Here is an 18790-nt window from a genome sequence, read left to right on the forward strand (position 1 = left end):
TACGTTATTTTTATAACGAGTTGCGATAAAAGTCGTCTTAAATTAAAAATCCTGGCATCACTTAGACACCAAATTGACCACACTTATAACAACATGTACAACAAAAATCAAAGAATTTGAGGTAGTGCTACATTCTAAAAGGATGATGCATGCCACCTCTACCATGCAATAATTCATGACTACTTCAATAACAACATATTTGAAGGGGATAAGGTCTCTAAAATGCAGTCACTAAGCTTTCAACCTCTGAAGGCACTCCCTTCTCTTACCCCTCACACCAAAGGCAAAACCACATCTTCCTCCATTTGCTGTACTCATAAGCTGCCCTTCAATTCAAACCCAAATAAATCATCTGTATGTAATACTCCCGTCTATTCATTTCATTTCCATACGTTTGTTTAATATATGTGACGTTAATTTCCATTGTTTTTGTTCTTGAGTTTTGTTAGTTGCTTTGTTCAATTGTTTTGGCAGACTAATGGAAGTATTTCCTTGGAGCCCGGAAATTATCTTGGAATCAAGAACAGTTTGTGGGTTCATGTCGGACTTTTGGCCACTGTGAGACATTCCTGTACTAGGTTTTTATTCAGTTAATGTATTATACAACTGGTCGTATATACAACCAGCAATTGCGGTAACAGGGGTATATATCATCTGATATGCAAGCATTTGAACAGGTAGCGGAACCAGCAATTGCGGTTACAGGGGTGAACGATGAGCCAGACTTAGTGTTGGTTTTGATTCAAGTTGGAATAATAGCTTTTTGGTACTTCCTTATTATGCCTGTAAGCATACCCCTTTCTGCATTACACTTCTTTTAAGATCATGGTTTTCACACGCTTCAGTTTCGATATGATTTCCTATAAATTGTTGGCAGCCAATTATCATGAACTGGCTAAGGATAAGATGGTACAGAAGGAACCTACTCGAGATGTATTTCCAATTCATGTTCGTCTTCATATTCTTTCCCGGGTAAGTTCAAAAAGTCCGCAATTTCCTAAAAAAAAAACTTAATCTGGTACTTGGCAAAGCAAATGTCTCATACAGTATGACTGTAAAAATGTAGGTTGTTGGTGTGGGCACCATTCCTGAACTTCAGGAAATTTCCTCGCGATCCAAATATGAAGTATCCCTGGTCGAAACCAGAAAACCCAGACGAGATTAGAGGCGGTTTTCTCAAATATCCCTGGGGATCAATCGAGGATTATGAATAAATTATCAAACTTGTACTGTGGTAACTGATATGTTCATAAAGGCTGTTGTTATATATGAGTATATATATTCAGTATCTTATTCCGCAATCTGTAAATGTTTCCTGGAAGTAATGTGTATAACCCTGATAACGGGAATGTTGTAGTTTATCGGATCTTGTCGAAATTTTAAGAATTGGAGGAAATCATCCAACTGGAAAAGTATTTTCGAGGTTGGAGATGAAATCTAGATTCAGCATAGCAAATAATTTTGGGTCGACTCGAATTGATTTAGGCCATAATATCGGAGATGTAATAAATAAAACCCAACGGTAATATATTATTGTATCACAAAATCTCATTGAAGACGGGCAATATCCGTCACAAGCTTGTGACGGATACCGTTTTCTCTCACAAAATACCCATTGAGAGGTGAATGGGAAGCACATGGGGGTGCCCCACCTTGTCCTCTCTCCCTTTTTGTGAGAGGTCATGCTTTAATGACGGGATTAGCTGTCACAAGCTAAAGACTAAATTGTTATTGTATTTATCAACTGCAAAGAAAAATATAATATTGCAAGGCGACCGAAGATGAATGTACTCCGTAATATTTATAGTCCAGAAGTGTATCTTGTACTCTGTAATATTTATAGTCGAGCCAAAACAAATTCATCTTGTACTCTGTAATATTTAGGGGTTGTTTGGTTACCCACTAAAAAACATAGGAAGTACAATTCATGTGAATTGAAAAATGGGTAACTTGTTTGGTTACCCCAATTCACATGAATTGGAACTTCCCATGAATTCTAATTCCTCCATAATGGAGGAGTTCTTACCTGGGTCCCCCAGGTAAGTTTTAACGCCTACGTGAATTGCAATTCCTATATGCAACCAAACAACATTTTCTATTTCACATGAATTCTAAATTCATGTGATCTTTCACTTCCTAGGCAATGGAAATTCCTGTATGTAACCAAACGACTCCTTATAGTCGAGCCAAAACAAATTCATCACGAGAAAACCATCCAAATAAAAACGCACAAATTCTTATTTGTGACGGAGGGTATCCGTCACAAATAAGAGACGGGTACCATATTGTTTCACAAAAAATCCATAGGGGGTGAGAGAAGGAGCACATGGGGTGGGTGCCCACCTTGTCCCCTCTACCCATTTCCACTCACAAAATACCCGTCGCAATATCCGACCCGTCACAAGCAAGACTTATTGATAAAAACGTGTTAATATGACACTACTTTTTTTTTCTTGCAGGATTATCAATAGATAAAATAGTCGTAAATTTGTAATAGTAATATGAAGCAAAATCCAAACAAAATAAATATTCATGCAAGCACTCAAACTCTCAATTAAAATAAAAGTAATACATAATACAGAGATAGGGATAAAAAGAAGCTAATGCAAATATGGGAGTGTGTGGGAAAGTAACCGAAATAGGAGAGAAGCGTCAGAATAAGATGGAAACTTTGCAGAATAGAAGCCTTTGTAGTCGAGTACGGCTTTTTTCAAATTATTTAAGACATCATCTTCTTTCATGTTAGCGCGACGTCGATCTTCTTCTTGCTTAAAGTTTTTGCGTTGTGCTGATAAGTAATCGTTGTATTCTTTCATTGCCTCGACATATTCGTCTACATTACCCCCTGCTGCTCGTAACATCTTCTTCTCCAAGCGGACCAATTCTTTCTTTATGTAATCGGGTTCCGTTGCTCCAATTACTGTTGTCCCACATACAACCACTACCACAAACAACCACCACAAAGCCCTCATATTAACTTTTTTTGTCTTTTTTTTTTATATTTCCTTTGCCTATTTCAATGGAATTGGTGAATATTTATAGGTGATACAACAAGAGTCCTAAATCTAGCAAAGGTACAATTTGAAAGTAAAACAAATTTCAGTTATGGAAACATATGTAATTTCGATCCAATTAGGGAACTAGTAGTGTAATCAATATAAATAAACAAATATTAATATTAATTAATTAATACTCTCATAGGATACACATTAAAATAACCATCATAAAATTAAACTAAACTATATAGCTTCAGGAATAAAATTGTGTAACTACTCCCTCGATCAAAATCAAATTAGAATTCAAACTCGGGCGTTGCCTGGGTCATATCAGTGTAATGTGAATACGTATAATCTCTGCTTAAAGTAATATTATTATCCACATGAGTTATTTTAAAATATTTATCATGAGGTTGACCTTGAATGAAAAAACTTCAGAAAATTTCTTCGCGATCCAAATATGAAGAATCCCTGGTCGAAACCAGAAAACCCAAACGGGAGATTAGAGGCGGTTTCCTCAAATATCCCTGGAGCTCAATCGAGGATTATGAATAAATTATCGAACTTATACTGTGGTAACTGATATGTTCATAAATCATAAAGGCCATTGTTATATACGAGTATATATATATATATATATATATATATATATATATATATATATATATATATATATATATATATATATATATATATTCGCACCAAAAAAATATATATACGAGTATATATATTCAGTATCTTATTCCGCAATCTGTAAATGTTTCCTGGAAGTAATGTGTATAACCCTGGTAACATTCTGGTACTACCGAAGTCCTCCTTTATTACCTCGTTTTTCTGATCTTAAAGACTAACCAGGCTTGGTGTTTGTCCAAATCGAGTCGAGGCTTCCAATTTTATGCAAAGAAAAACTAAAACACTCTGTAATTGATGTGAAACCAGAAAACCCAGACGAGATTAGAGGCGGTTTTCTCAAATATCCCTGGGGATCAATCGAGGATTATGAATAAATTATCAAACTCTAGTGTTATATATGAGTATATATATATTCAGTATCTTATTCCGTCATCTGTAAATGTTTCCTGTAACTCTGTAAGTAATGTGTATAACCCTAATAACATTCGTTCGTCATATCGAAGTTAGAGTCGAAATCGGACTGAAGGTCGATAGTCAAAATCATTATTGTGAAACGGGAATGTTGTAGTTTACCGGATCTTGTCGAAATTTTAAGAATTGGAGGAAATCATCCAACTGGAAAAGTATTTTCGAGGTTGGAGATGAAATCGAGATTCAGCATAGCAAATAATTTTGGGTCGATTCGAATTGATTTAGGCCATAATATCGGAGATGTAATAAATAAAACCCAACAGTAATATATTATTGTATTTATCAACTGCAAAGAAAAAATATAATATTGCAAGGCAACGGAGGATGAATGTACTCCCTAATATTTATAGTCGAGAAGTGTATCTTGTACGTAGTAGGCGATTTATGTCGGAGTATAAGTCATTTAGCTTATATTGATTATATTGTACCCGACAATTAGTATCCTACTCTAAGTTCATTTGCTAATAGATTCATCCAGTAGGTAGTTATTTGTTTGTGATATGGAGTATGTGTCTTGCATTTTTTGTTATTTTATTTTTTCGTATTTGTTTGTGATCAACCAACTGGTTGTTTGTGATATGACACTACTTTTTTTTCTTGCCGGATTATCAATAGATAAAATAGTCGTAAATTTGTAATAGTAATATGAAGCAATCCAAACGAAATAAATATTCATTTTTTTTTTTTTTAGGGTACAAAAGAGGGCATAGCCCATAACTAAGGAACTAGACGAGGGGTTGTAACACCCATAATATCCTCGCGTAAAATAGTACGGAGAGCCGCAGGGGGTTCATCGAGATGAGTCACGGTTGTGGACGACGAAACTCCTTGATTAGCTAACCAGTCACTTGCTTTATTAAATTAAAATAAAAGTAATACATAATACAAATAGGATAAAAATAAATCAGAAAAACATGGAAGTTAATGCCAAATTAGGAGAATGTGGGAAAGTAACCGAAATAGGAGAGTAGAGTCAGAATAAGATGGAAAGTTAGCAGAATAGAAACCTTTGTAGTCAAGTACGGCTTTTAGCAAATTATTTAAGACATCATCTTCTTTCATGTTAGCACGACGACGATCTTCTTCTTGCTTAATGTTTTCGCATTGTGCTGAAAAGTAATCGTTGAATTCTTTCATTGCCTCGACATATTCGTCTACATTAGTAACATTACCCTCTGCTGCTAGTAACGCCTTCTCCAAGCGGACCAGTTCTTCGTCTTTCTCTATGTAATCGGGTTCCGTTGCTCCAATTACTACTGTCCCACATACAAGAACTACCACAAACAACCACCACAATGCCCTCATATTTACTTTTTTTTGTAAGATTTCTATGGAATTGGTGAATATTTATAGCTGATACAACAAGAGTCCTAAACCTAGCAAAGGTACAATTTGGAAAGTAAAACAAATTCCAGTTATGAAAACATATGTAATTTCGATCCAATTAGGGAACTAATAGAGTAATCAATATTAATAAACAAATATTAATATTAATTAATACTCTCATAGGACACGCGTTAAAATAACCATTATAAAATTAAACTGTTTTCTTACCTAATCAAAAAAAAAATCATAAAATTAAGGGGGTGTTTGGCCAAGCTTTCTAAGTGCTTTTCTAATTGTAAAACTAGAAGTTGGGTCAAACACTATAATTTAGGGAGATAAAAAACTACTTTTGAAAAGTCAGAAGTTAATAAAAAGCTACTAAAATGAAGACCAAATTGATGTTTCGCTTCTACTTCTCCCAAAAACTCTTAGGATTATGGAAAAAAAAAAAAAAAAAACCAAAAAAAAGTTAGTAAACAAACACATCGATTTGTTAAATAAACTACTTTTACAAAAGTTAAGCCAAACAACCACAACTTTTTCAAAAAGTAGTTTATGAAAAAACTCATTCTAGAAAGTAAAAGTTATTTCACATAAACTAGGCCAAACAACACCTAAACTATATAGCTTCAGGAATAAAATTGTGCAATTACTCCCTCGATCAAAATCAAATTAGATTCAAGCTCGGGCGTTGCCTGGGTCATATCAGTGTAATGTGAATAGGTATAATCTCTACTTAAAGTAGTGTTATTATCCACATGGGTCAATCCACGTGAGTTATTTTAAAATATTTATCATGAGGTTGACCTCGAATGAAAAAAACTTCAAGGAAATTTCGTCGCGATCCAAATATGAAGAATCCCTTGTCGAAACCAGAAAACCCAGACGAGACTAGAGGCGGTTTCCTCAAATATCCTTGGGGCTCAATCGAGGATTATGAATAAATTATCAAACTTGTAATGTGGTAACTGATATGTTCATAAAGGCCACTGTTAGTGCCAGTATATCCCAAAGGCTCCATAGACTTCGTTAATCAGGCAAACTATACACTTACCGATATAAACTAGCGCCTAGCCGCCTAGCCCTACCCGAATTAGATCTTAGACAGCATGAAAGATCCAAAGTAACCCACTTGAAACCCGAAAGTGACGGGGGAACTGAAAATGACAAGTTTGTCAGATCAAGCATCCTGAGCAAGAACTCATACAGAATGACTAACAAGTTAGCAGCAGTATGAATAAAGTGGGAGCGGCAGGCGTAAGCGCGGCTCCAACCGCAAAAAAAGCGGAACCATGTTCTGCTTCAAGCTGAAGTCAGTACTTCAAACGATGATTATTTTCATGTTCCAACACATCAAGTACACGATGCTTTAGCACCATCGTCCAACAGAGCCAACGGTTGGAAATAACTTAAAAGACGAAAAAAACGAACCATCAAGAAAATTCATCTCAAATAAAATTAAAACTAGCTCTGAAAGACATAAGTTAACAAGAGTGACATTACACTACAAAATGTGCATTTCCTTCACCCCATCCCAGGGGTTGAAAAGGATCGACATAAAAAAAAACACAAAATAAACTATAAAACTACATATAATTAAAACAGAATCTAATCGATCAAGGCGACAGGTTGTTGACCGACTGAAGTATTTAAGTAAACTATGAAATCTTTTCAACCTACTTCCATGTATTCGAGGCTCTCTTTAGAGACTTATTCCGGAACGCAAATTGTTAACAGTGTTTGCTTCCTCTCTCTATTGAAACCATATATATGCCCCTGAAGGGGGGCTATATGATTGGTTTACGATCTACGAAGACTGGAATGAGTTGAGCATAACAGTCACCTTATTCCAGTCAACAAAGTCAAAGGTCTCTGGGTTGGAGGACATGACGGCAGCACCAGCAGCCACCGCAATACCGATCAAAAAGAAGGCCTTCAGGCAGCCGTGACCACGAGATAATCTTCCCAAAATAGATTTAGCATACTTGTCAGCATCCTTGAGAGTTTGGTGAGCGATCTTCCCTTCGGCCAGTGCTTCCTCATTCTAAAGAAAAAAGCAGAGCAGTGAAGGATTAGTATATAGCTAAAACATATCTAATGGGATTTTGGGTGTTTAGACTATTCCCTGGGTCTTAAAGGCGCAATGTGCACCGAGTGCCTGTGGCGACATGGCACAATGCTCCTCAGGTGCACTGTTTTTGCAAATAAATTTGTATTTTCAAAATAAAGTCCTATGCAGTAAAAAGTAAAAACTTCATTCAGATTTTTAAGGCGCGATGTAAATGCTGTTTCCTATATAGTTTCACAGATAAAGGAAAGCTACCTTCTGCTGGAAGCTCTTCATAGTCTGTTTCACGACCTCAACCGAGGACTGGTTGACTTGGTGCTCCCTTATATGCACAGATAGCTTTTTCAGAATGGCAACACTTGCTTCAAGATTGTCCAGGTATATTTTGTCCTGTTGAATGGAATAAATGAAACATAATCAAGTGGAACCCAGACAAAGAAAACTTCAAATATAGGGTGGACGAGTTTTTAATTATAAAAAAAATAAATGCTTTGAAAACTATAAGATGCTTGCATCTCTTACCCAGTGCTTATAGATATCACTGTTTTGATCTAAGCACCAAAGAACTAGGTTGGTTGCTTCTTTAGCTACCTCGGGATTGGCTGCAGAATAATAACATACGCAAACAACAAACTAGATAAATATCATGTTTTTATCACTAGTTGCAGAAAACAATGCATAATAACGTACTGCGTGATTACCTTCTCCAGCTGCTGTTATTGAAAAACCAAATATCTGGACAGCAACTTGTTTCATTGCTTTGCTTCCAGCTGCGCCAGTAAGAGCAACATCTTTAAGGATTGGATATGCAGATTCAAATCTCTCAGTAGCCTGCAAAAGGTCCATCAGCGAATAAGTAAATAACATTCGAGATCTAATAACTAATTAAGAGACACCGAGCTGATTACAAACCTTCACTCTCGCAGAGGATACTGGGAAAGTTGCACGCATTAGGGTCTCCAGTTCAGCTGGTGGAATCACACGTTCTCCTCTTTTAACAGCATTATTAACTAATATAGTGCGAGCCTTTGGCACTGCCAAAATTCTACAAATTGAATAAAATATCAGTATCAAACTGTCTACCATGTCGAGATGAGGGTTTAAATGAAACTCTGTGCACAAATGTATCCCAAACTATTTAAACATTCAGATTCAGATTTATGTCAATCTCTAATCTCTAATTATGTACATTTCCACCACCAATATAAGTCAACATTATTCATACATCCTTCAGAAATCTCTCTCTAAACACAGTTTATCTCGTGTACTGCTTAATCAAAGAGGCTTTTACAACTTGAATTTTATTTTTTGAGAAAGGAAAATCTTTTTATGACAGCTAACTTACCACTAAGAATTGTCGGAAATATGAACTGTCAAATGCAGAAATTTAAAAATAAAGGGTTCCAAGCGAATTTAATCGAAGTAGAGGAATAGTCAATAGTTAAGTTAAACCTACCTTTCCACCAGTTGCAAAATCAAATCCCTGTTAAGTGGATTGTTAGTTGATTTGCTGTTGAGCAAGGGCAGGAGATTATGAGCCCACGCATACAAGCCAACTGCCAAATCTCCTAGAGAAGCCTGAAGTGTACATGGGCTAATGTTAAATCGGTGCAACAGAATATGGAAAAAGAAGAATAATTTCGCAAAAGCTACTTTGAATGTGTTTTACTGCTCAAAAAGTATACCTGGCATATCATCCAAATGATAACTGGCAGCTTATCTTGTCCTTGGTACTTGGAATTCTCCCTCAGTGTTGGCAAAACACTCAGAAGCACATCTGGCTTACGTCTCAAAACCATAGCCAAGACAGCGAAAATAGCAACCTGCAATTTGATAACGATAACAATTATAAATACAAATGTAACAATCTTCATTGGAGCCCCATAACTGCCTATGGGACACTGAAAGTAGATAAAATAACCAGATGAAGCATCATATGATATAAGCATACAACATGCAAGCTCAGCAGAATACTAGGGGAGGGAAAAAAGATTCTGTAAAGGACCAAGCAAAAAGGGTGTCCCAAGACGGTTCAGTTCAGACAACAGTTAATAACAATAAGTAAAAGCATGCACCAAGAAACTGAGTCAACATAGCCTTATCCCCCTAATTTTCACACAAAAGTATAATGTGCTAAAAGCATTAGGTATCGATTTTATTAATTTTGACTGTGTTGTTATTGGGTTCCTGTTTTCACATTCTTATTACCTTCTCTTTTCATTATTAACCTCTCAAAGACACTTCCAAATGAGTTCATGTTAGCTGACGCAAGCATTTCCAGATTAAAGCTAGTAGGCAGTAGCTAAGAGCTAAACAACCCACATGTGTATATTATTATTGAGATCAAGGTAAATCGGGGGAAGGGAGGAGAGGAGGAAAGGATTGAAAATCCCTTCTTTGTATAACCAAGAGGCCGCGTCAGTGAAGGAAGAGAAAATGGAATTGACGGAAGGGATGATGGAATTGACAGAATCCATTTTCTCCTTTCCCTCCAACAAACCCACCATCTGTTAAGTTGAAAACACATGTGATTAAAAAATCAATTCTTACATCACTTCACCTTATTCTCACTCCTTGACCCAACTCCTATACTCTTCTGAAATAGCCTCGCAATTTTTCCCTTTAATTTCATTGTTTTTATCATCCTCATGCTAAACTTTCAAGTTCTTTTTATTACTTCTTTTCTTCCAAACCCTTTTTAAAATCCTTCTTTTGCTTCCTATAATCTAACCAGGTGCGTCTAAAATGTTTTAAGGAAAAAGAAAAAAAGAAAAGAAAGGCCTGTAGAAAAACTCTACTGCAAAGTTCAAACAAAACAGTTCCTCAAACAGTCAGACCTCAAGTATCAAGTAATATGATGAACAATATAAAAGACCAGAAGCTAACTATAGGAGTTTTGGCAAAATATGGTCTGCTATGTCTGCAAGACTACAAGGGAGACAAAGAAAACATGAGAAGCACAACTAATTTACCTGAGATTTGGATGATAGCTGTTGACTCGCCTTCTTCGAACTTTTGACACTGGTAATATGGTTTGCTAAGTCTGTAAGAATACTATCTAGTAACAACAACGCAAACGAACTAAGAGCTGTCGTTGAACGTTGGTTGATCCAATCAACTGAAGTCTTATAGACCGCCTCCGGGATATGGGAGAGAGGGATCTGTTCACAGATGAAAGCACCACATGAGCGACTAGATCGAGAACAAAATAAAGGGCCAGGTACTCTACGAAACATTTATATCACAGATAATCTTTGCAATAGAATACCACAAACTATATTAAAGCTGAAACTGTTGAATCCCTTGTTCAATGAACAAGAAAGTCTACTAGGTCGCTCAAAAACAAAATTAAAAATATGAACTGATAAAGTACACATTTTTGTTGCTTGGAGTGATGCCAAAGGCCTCTGCCTACCATTTATAAAAAGAACGAACTTCAAAATTGATGTAAATTCTAAACATTGACTTACATTGATCATCTTAATATTTTGTTTAGTCGTGAAAAGTTACGTTCTTTTTTTGTACACAATATTATCATAAAGCAGCGCTTGTCAAAAAACAAAAGTGATCAATGAGAAACTTTCAAAACAAAAGCAAATTCCAAACTTTTTTGCACAATGGTTATCTTCAAAACATTTCATTCACACTCACACATGAAGATGAAAAACATGTCACATTGTCACCATACAGCATCATTGACAAACGGAAAAAGTTCATCTCATTCGTCACCAACATAACTTTCGTGACTTCGTCAAGGCCATTCTTGCTTTAAACACAATCATTAAATCTCTGACGATATGATCACCAAAGACGCGAACTTTCAGCAACAAAAGCACTCTTCGGCACAACAGGTATCAATGCAACATCACATCATGAGAGCAAACATGCTAAATCACAGATAAATTAACAATTTAATATACTTCTCAACACCAATGCAGGACTACAAATCACAAGATCACCTGAATTACGAAATTCTAACAGTTACAAACATCCAACTGCCTACAAAAACACACAAATCTCACACAATTAAACCGAAAAAATCAATCCTCACCTAACCAACAGAAATTGAGCACGTGATCACCCAAATTACGAAATTCTAACAATTGCAAACAATCAGATTGCTTAAATAACATCCAAAATTAACAATCAAACGTAAATAATTAATCCTCACATCAACAATTTTCGGGACAGGCGACTCCTTGAATGTTTTAACCCAAGGAAATTGAGCAGAACCAACACCAGAAAACGCGCGTCCAAAGAAATCAGCAAATCGCATCAATTGTACATCCTCCTGAGCTTCATACGTAGCCTAATCCAACACAAAACCACAAAAAAAACAACATTTTCAATCAATTTAATACAATTCAATACAATTAACCCTAAATCCCCAAATCAAAACAAAATCAAATCAAATCCTCACCGAAATATCAACCAAAAACGCAGATAAGCTCTCAGAATCAATCTTCGAACCAGCTTCAGTAACAGAAACCTTAGGTTTCTTCTCCGCTTTCGGTTTCTTCTTCTTCTCCTTCTTCACCTCATTAACACCACCAACATTTCCATTTTCTCTCTCCTCAGCATCATCTGAATCACTCTCATCCGAATCACGCTTCTTCGATCTACCATTTTTCTTACCGGTATAATCCTCATCATCATCGATCTCCGCCGTCGAATTCTTCTTTGCTTCAACGATTCTACGGTGTCGATCCTCCGATTGCAGCTCGATCGCACGGAATACATTCCCGTTTTCTCTCTCCGCCGTAGATCCACCCGTCGCCGCCGCCGTAACGGCTGATTTAGCGTTTGAAGCGTTCTGGTTTTTACGCTTTTTGGCGTAGGTGACTTTCTGCCAGCCGTGGTTGGGGTTGTTGTTAGTGGCGGCGTTAATGGCGGAGATCTCGTCGGCGAATGTGATGTCTTCCATGGCGGAATTAGGGTTTGATTGATTTGGGGATTTGATTGATTTTGGTTGAAGGTGGTGATGAGTTTGGTGTAAAAGTGTGTGGAGTTAGAAAGTAACGTTAATGGTGATATTAATGGAGGATGAAATTATGACAAGAGAGATCAAGGATGGATGGGTGCGTTTTAAAGAGGTGTGTAGGTGTTGGTGGGGTGATCCGAGTTTGACTTAAGATAGAGTTACTACTTCCTCCATTCAACTCCACTCTACCATCTTTCCTTTTCCATCCATTCAACTCCACTCTACCTATTTCCTAAAAAAGAATGCCAAATGACCATTTTATCCTCATACTCCATTACTTATTTACAATATTTACCACTCATACCCCACTACTTCTACATCAAACTCCACCCTTTTCCACTCATACCCCACTTAATTACATTATACCTCATTATTTATTTACAATATTTTCCACTCAACCCCACCCTTCTTAATATTTGTGCAAAATACAAATAGGTAGAGTGGAGTTGAATGGAGGAAGTATAAAGGTTTGTCATTGGGGATTCCCGATTCTCGTTTGAGTCGGAAATGTTTACCGTGAAAGGGGTAATGTGGAAGCGTATAAGACTAAAAAAGATATTATGTGGAGTTGCGGCCTTAAAGAAATCGGTAATTAAACCAACAACTTTATGCTTGCCTTTTTTACCTGGGGATAAAGGGATAAACTTCTAACGAGTTGTCATGACTCATGAGTCTTATCTGTAGTCTAAGTTATTAGTTTAACCAGATGATTTACGTTAAAGTTGATGTGTGATAGAGGTTTCGTAACGATTCTACGTGAACCGTTTCGATAACTAGTTTGAAGTCAATCATAAAACGATAAATAATTCAGAGCATTAAAAACTATCTGAGTTATGCGATAATTTTTAATAATCTCTCATAAGTTTAATTTGCTAAGAAATTAAGGCAAAATTGTTTAATACAGAATACTCCGTAACTTTAAGTTTAATAACGTTTGTATGTTATTAGTGACACTATTATTTAGTAACTCATTTTGTATTATGTACATTTATTTACAACTCCTAATTAACCGCAAATTCATTTGTAAATAATTTACAATAATTTATTAAGAGACGGTCTCTTCAAAGACTCAGTAACCAGAATTGTAAGTACTCGTAGTTTGTTACGTTAGAAACATGTGGGGTTGTGGAGTAGGAAAGCAAAGCTCCACACGCGGAAAATGTAACAAAATGTAAGCCACTTGTTTCAGTTGGTTCATGGGTCGGGCCGTAGGAGAGTAATATAGGACGGGCTATATGTGTGTCACATGCATTGGTGCATCAGTATCTCTTTGATTTTATCTTCATGGTTGGTGATTTCATTTCATACCTTGTATACTCGATTTTTTTCCTTCTTTGTATGGTTTTTATTTGATTTGGAGTTCAATTTTGATTTTGAATTTGATTTGGAGTTTGATTCGGAAAGCTTTTGTTTTTTTGCTAAAATTGTATTTATGGATAGTATTTGGATGACAAGGATATCTTGAAGAAATTGAATGATTTCAGAAAAAGTAATGAAGTGGTTATAATATCATTATCCTAAGAGATTGGATACTAGTATACATCTCGCGGAGGCATTTATGGTATACAATTAAAATGAAAAACTAATAAAAAGAACATGGTCATAATGGAGTTGAACTTAGGAGTCGTTTAGTTGCATGTAGGAATTTTTATTGCCTAGGAAGTGATAAATCACATGATTTTAGAATTCATGTGAATTAGAATATGTTGTTTGGTTGCATATAAGAATTGGAATTCATGTAGACATTCTCACTCACCTAGAGGACCTAGGTAGGCAACTTCTTCCATTATAGAGGAATTAGAATTCATGGGAAGTTCCAATTCATGTGAATTGAGGTAACCAAACAAGTCCCTCATTTTGCAATTCATATGAATTGTACTTCTTGTGTTTTTTAGTGGGTAACCAAACAACTCCTTAATAAAGCTGAAGTGAACTAGAGGAAGACCATGTTTTTTCTTGGCTTAGTTTCAGTTCAGTTCAAGTTTATTCAGTTCAGTTTCATTACGTTTAGTACTTCGGTTCAGTCCATGGGAATGGAGCAAACTCTTTGGCCAGCTGTTTACCTTTTCGTGAGAGCACGCGCGGCGAGGGGATTATACACTGTTGTCGACGGTGGACACCCCGGTTTACACCAAAAAAAAAAAAAAAAAGTATTTCAGTTCAGTTTAGTTCTTTTTAGCCGAAATAACTTGACCTAAAAATACATCTGTAAAGAAACAAGCTACACTAAGGCTCTGTTTGGTAGCGCATTTCAGGTACCTTTTTTCATCGAAGTAGCTTTTTTGACAAAAATTTCAGGTAGTTTATTTTCTTGAACGCGTTTGGCAAGTAGCATTTTATAGCAAAAAAAAGTACCTGAAATGAAATGCTACCTAGGGTAGCATTTGAGATTTCAGGTACCTGATTATATTTTGCTTACCTTTTTTACCCTTCACCTTTTTATATATTACTCCAATATTATTATTTTATATATTATGATCCCAAATAAACCCAATTAAAGAGTTTTTACGGAAATGAAAAGCGTCCGTGATAATATCAATACTTTAATTCAGGGTGCAATTTAATTAACTATTTTTATGTATGGTTTAATATAAAACTTACTTTGTATCCATAAAATACATTTTTTTGTTGATATACTATTTGATTTTTTTTTTACGTTATCGTGATATTTTAATTATTGTTTCCGTCATTTTGAAACATGTTGAAGACTTCTGCAATTATAGTGAAAAAAATTACAATTTCTTCGAATTACTAACAATGCCAACGACAATAACACAACAATAATAATAAAAACATAAATGATAACATCCTTTTACGTCATTTGACCAAATATCCGCTACTTTTTCAGCTAGTTTTCCAAACAGTTTTAATAAAAATCAGGTACCTTTTCAGGTCGTAATTTTCAGCTACTTTTAAGTTACATTTTCAGGTTTCAGCTATTTTTCAGGTTTCAGGTAGCTTTTCAGGTTTCAGATAATTTTTCAGATTTCAGGTAACTTTTCAGTTAGTTTTACCAAACGGAACCTAAATTGAAGTGAATGAACTAAAGTTAAAGTCCTAAAAAACAGGGCATATGGGATCTTAATGTCATGTGATGGCTCGAACTCCTTGTGTCGCACCAATCATAGGTGTGGTGTTTGTTCTTTGTTAAGCCATCTCTAGTGATGGGCTCACACATTGGGCTTAAAACATAACCCGTTAATATCCATCAATCCATCATAGTGCAATCCAGTTGCTCAAAAAACGCCTTCTGGTGTCCGTCCTGCAATTTTTGTCGAGCCCATTGTGAACTTTAGTTCTATTTCCTGAAAGGGGGTGATTGACCCCGTAATTTTGTGCAATTTTGAAATTAATTCCTATTTCCTCCGTACCAGACCAAATATAACACTTACTATAAACGGACGTACCACACCAAAGGTAACATTCCTTATTTGGCCCATAACATTACCAAGTTATCCTTATACTCATTTGATATTTACACAAAATACCACTACATACCCCACCTACCAACCCACAATTAAACCCACAATTACATACCCCACCTATTTTTTTCCTCTTTACCCTTACTTTTTCCACTTTTTCTTAATACTCCAATTTTCCATACGTTACCTTTGGTGTGGTACGGAGGGAGTATAACTTTTAATTGGAGTAATTAGGCATCATAACTTACATAGTAAGTGAAATTAAATCCATTTATTAAAATCTCACGAAAAATTCAATTTATCATATAAAAAAAAAGTAAAAATAGTCATGGTTTTATGAAAAATACAAAAAAAAAGAATCAAAAAAATTGCATAAATTAGATAAAAAAAATTTAAAATACTTTATAAAAAGCAAAAAAATATTATTTTATTATAAAGTACAGATTTTTCAACTTTTTTTATGATTTTTGTAAAAAATTTCAATTGCAAAATATTTTATTAAGTGGCTGTGTTAAAATCAAAAGTCGGAATAAAAGATTTTCATGACAAAAAATATAATAAAGGGGTAAAAAAATATTCAATTTTTTCTATTTTTCAACATTTCATAAAAATTTACATAAAATTGTTAATTATTTTTTTCCAAAAAATCATATTGTATTACATATGTATGTAAAAAAATGATTTTAGTATGTAATCAGTAATACGCATGATTTTATTATGTTATACGTATACGTATTGGCATAGTTAATGATATATAATGATATTTTGGTGAGATTTTGTATTGAGTTTGATTGAATCTTATGTGAAACTTATGGAGCCAAATTGCTCCAATTGAAAGTTTTGGAGTTAATTTCGTAATTGCTCAAAGTTATAGGGTCAATCACCACTTCCCCGGTCCTATTTCAAGTGCAACAACTCACAAGTGAAAAGAAATTGGAGCTTTTGATTTACGACGACGACGATGATGATGATGATGGTGATGATAGTAGTAGTAGTAGTAGTAGTAGTAGTGGCAGTAGTAGTAGTAGTAATAATAATAATAATAATGTTAATTTCATAATTGCCTCTTGTTGCTCGAGAGGTTGCCTGTGTGGTGGTTTTCGTGCGGGTGTTTGTTTTGGTGGCTATATTGGTTTTTGTGCAGGTAGGGCGTGGGGTTTTTGCTTCTTCCTTCATGCCCGAGCTTGTGCGATACCATTGTCCTTTTTTGAGTCTTCATACATGTCGGGATGGGTTTGGTAAGGGCCTTAGTAAGGCTGCTTGGCATAAGCATTTTCAGGACCGCCATTGAAATGATGGTGCGTTGGGACTTACGCGTCAAACTCTTTCTGATAGTTTGACTGTTTACTCCACTGCCGAGAGTACTTTGAGACGGATGGGGCTCTGGCTGTGTGGGGTGTGCTTTAAAACCCGTACCTTTCGCGCTAGATGTCGGCATAGTCGGGGTGCTATTGTAGCGCCTCTGGAGTGTGTTGACGACCTCTATAGTTTTGTCATTCAGGGTATACCTCGACCTCCGGCTTTGTCTCCATCGGTTATTTCGTCTGATGCTGGGGTTGAGATTGTTCAGTGGTCCATATCTTCGCTTGATCGTTTGTTATCTTTGGGCCTTCGCACCATGAAATCTATACCTCTTAAGTGTCGGCTTGGGTTTACTCGGGCTTTGAGGGGGGCTTTGGATGACGTGGTTAGTTCTCCTGGTGACCTCTCCTGCTGGATTTGTTTGCTTGTGTTGCCTCTTTGTCTGCTTAGGACTTTCTCCCCTCGGAGTAATCTTGAGTGTAGGACTGTTATTCAGCGCCAGCATCAGGAGGAGAGTATTACCAGGGCTATCCTCGCTTGGGGGGTGTCTGGGGGTGGTTTGCAGCTGTTACGGGAGTGTTTGAATGAGGGTCCTTCTTCTCTTCATGTGGAGGAGGATCTTGATTTGAGTGAGCTTAACTTCCGTCAATGTCGACGGAAGATTTGTGACGGTCACTATATTGCTGCTGTTCGGGTGCTTTCTTCCTCTGGGGTCGCCCCTTACTCCGATGCCACTCTTGTGGCCTAGCGTGAGAAACATCTTTTCTCCCTGCCTCCTTCTTTGCCTCCTTTGTCTGGAGATCATCATTCTCTGGTTGCCTCTTCGATAGTGGTTTTGGATATGATTCGGAGCTTCCCACGTGGTACTTCTTGTGGGAGGGATGGTTTTCGTGCCCAACACCTTATGGACTGTTTGAGTGGCGCTGTTGTGGTTATCTCTGATGATTTGATCACTTCTATCACTAGGGTGGTTATCTTTTTCTTGAGGGTCGGTGTCCTCTCGCTCTGGGTGAGTACATTGTCAGCGCCCCCCTCACGCCGCTTGTTAAACCGGGTGGTGGTGTTCGTCCTATTGCTGTTGGTACTATCTAGAGACGACTTGTCTCTAAGGTTGGTGCTTTTATGGTTGAAGCTTCTTTATCTTTTTATTTTGCTGGTCTTCAGTTTGGGGTGGGTGTGTCCGGTGGAGGAGAGGCTATCTTACATGCCTAGAATCGGCTCATTGAGGCTCGGGGTACTGAGGTGGGACTTTCTATGTTGCTGGTTGATTTCCAGAATGCTTTCAACCTTGTTGATCGTGCGACCATGCTTCAGGAAATCCGTCGTCGTTGCCCGTTGTGGACAGCGGGCCGCCCACGGGGGCGCTTGGTGAGAAACGAGGGACAAGCGTTTGCATTTTATATGGAGTCGCCACCAATTTTTATGGGAAATTGGAACCGTTCGAATACCTCGTGTCATGTCAAGACACAAAGTAGTGACATGAACACTAAGCAATCGTTACCCTTAGCATTCTATGTCTAGAATGACTCTCGTGGATGCCAATGAACACGGGTGCTCACGGAGATCTGGTGTAAGGGGTGAGGGTACGTAT

At 36.6% G+C, this 18790-nt stretch overlaps 2 protein-coding genes across 2 annotated transcripts; one reads left to right on the forward strand and one right to left on the reverse strand.

The window, feature by feature from the left end:
- Positions 1 to 84: 84 nt before the first annotated feature.
- Positions 85 to 1453, forward strand: LOC141599002 (NAD(P)H-quinone oxidoreductase subunit L, chloroplastic). Its single transcript, XM_074418860.1, has 5 exons — positions 85 to 354; positions 475 to 558; positions 678 to 785; positions 878 to 972; positions 1067 to 1453. The coding sequence occupies exons 1-5, from the start codon at positions 223 to 225 to the stop codon at positions 1212 to 1214; spliced, it is 567 nt and encodes a 188-aa protein (XP_074274961.1). The 5' UTR covers positions 85 to 222; the 3' UTR covers positions 1215 to 1453.
- Positions 1454 to 6859: 5406 nt separating this feature from the next.
- LOC141599003 (uncharacterized) lies at positions 6860 to 12613 on the reverse strand. Its single transcript, XM_074418861.1, has 10 exons — positions 11915 to 12613; positions 11666 to 11803; positions 10467 to 10655; positions 9180 to 9317; positions 8951 to 9072; positions 8407 to 8539; positions 8196 to 8325; positions 8017 to 8096; positions 7750 to 7884; positions 6860 to 7470 (listed from the first exon to the last, which is right to left on the reverse strand). Exons 1-10 carry the CDS (start codon positions 12416 to 12418, stop codon positions 7234 to 7236), a joined length of 1806 nt encoding a protein of 601 aa, XP_074274962.1. The 5' UTR covers positions 12419 to 12613; the 3' UTR covers positions 6860 to 7233.
- Positions 12614 to 18790: the final 6177 nt, after the last annotated feature.

This window comes from Silene latifolia, chromosome 9, assembly GCF_048544455.1.
Source record: "Silene latifolia isolate original U9 population chromosome 9, ASM4854445v1, whole genome shotgun sequence".
NCBI lineage: Eukaryota > Viridiplantae > Streptophyta > Magnoliopsida > Caryophyllales > Caryophyllaceae > Silene > Silene latifolia.

What these genes read in the sequence shown, in the direction of transcription:
- LOC141599002 (XM_074418860.1), top strand. Translation starts at nt 223, where the DNA reads ATGCAGTCACTAAGCTTTCAACCTCTGAAGGCACTCCCTTCTCTTACC. An exon ending in ATGTCGGACTTTTGGCCACT is followed by an intron (nt 559 to 677) that starts GTGAGACATTCC and finishes GCATTTGAACAG; the next exon opens with GTAGCGGAACCAGCAATTGC. An exon ending in GGTACTTCCTTATTATGCCT is followed by an intron (nt 786 to 877) that starts GTAAGCATACCC and finishes AATTGTTGGCAG; the next exon opens with CCAATTATCATGAACTGGCT.
- LOC141599003 (XM_074418861.1), bottom strand. Translation starts at nt 12,418, where the DNA reads ATGGAAGACATCACATTCGCCGACGAGATCTCCGCCATTAACGCCGCC. An exon ending in TATCCTCTGCGAGAGTGAAG is followed by an intron (nt 8,326 to 8,406) that starts GTTTGTAATCAG and finishes GACCTTTTGCAG; the next exon opens with GCTACTGAGAGATTTGAATC. An exon ending in AATAACAGCAGCTGGAGAAG is followed by an intron (nt 8,097 to 8,195) that starts GTAATCACGCAG and finishes ATTATTCTGCAG; the next exon opens with CCAATCCCGAGGTAGCTAAA.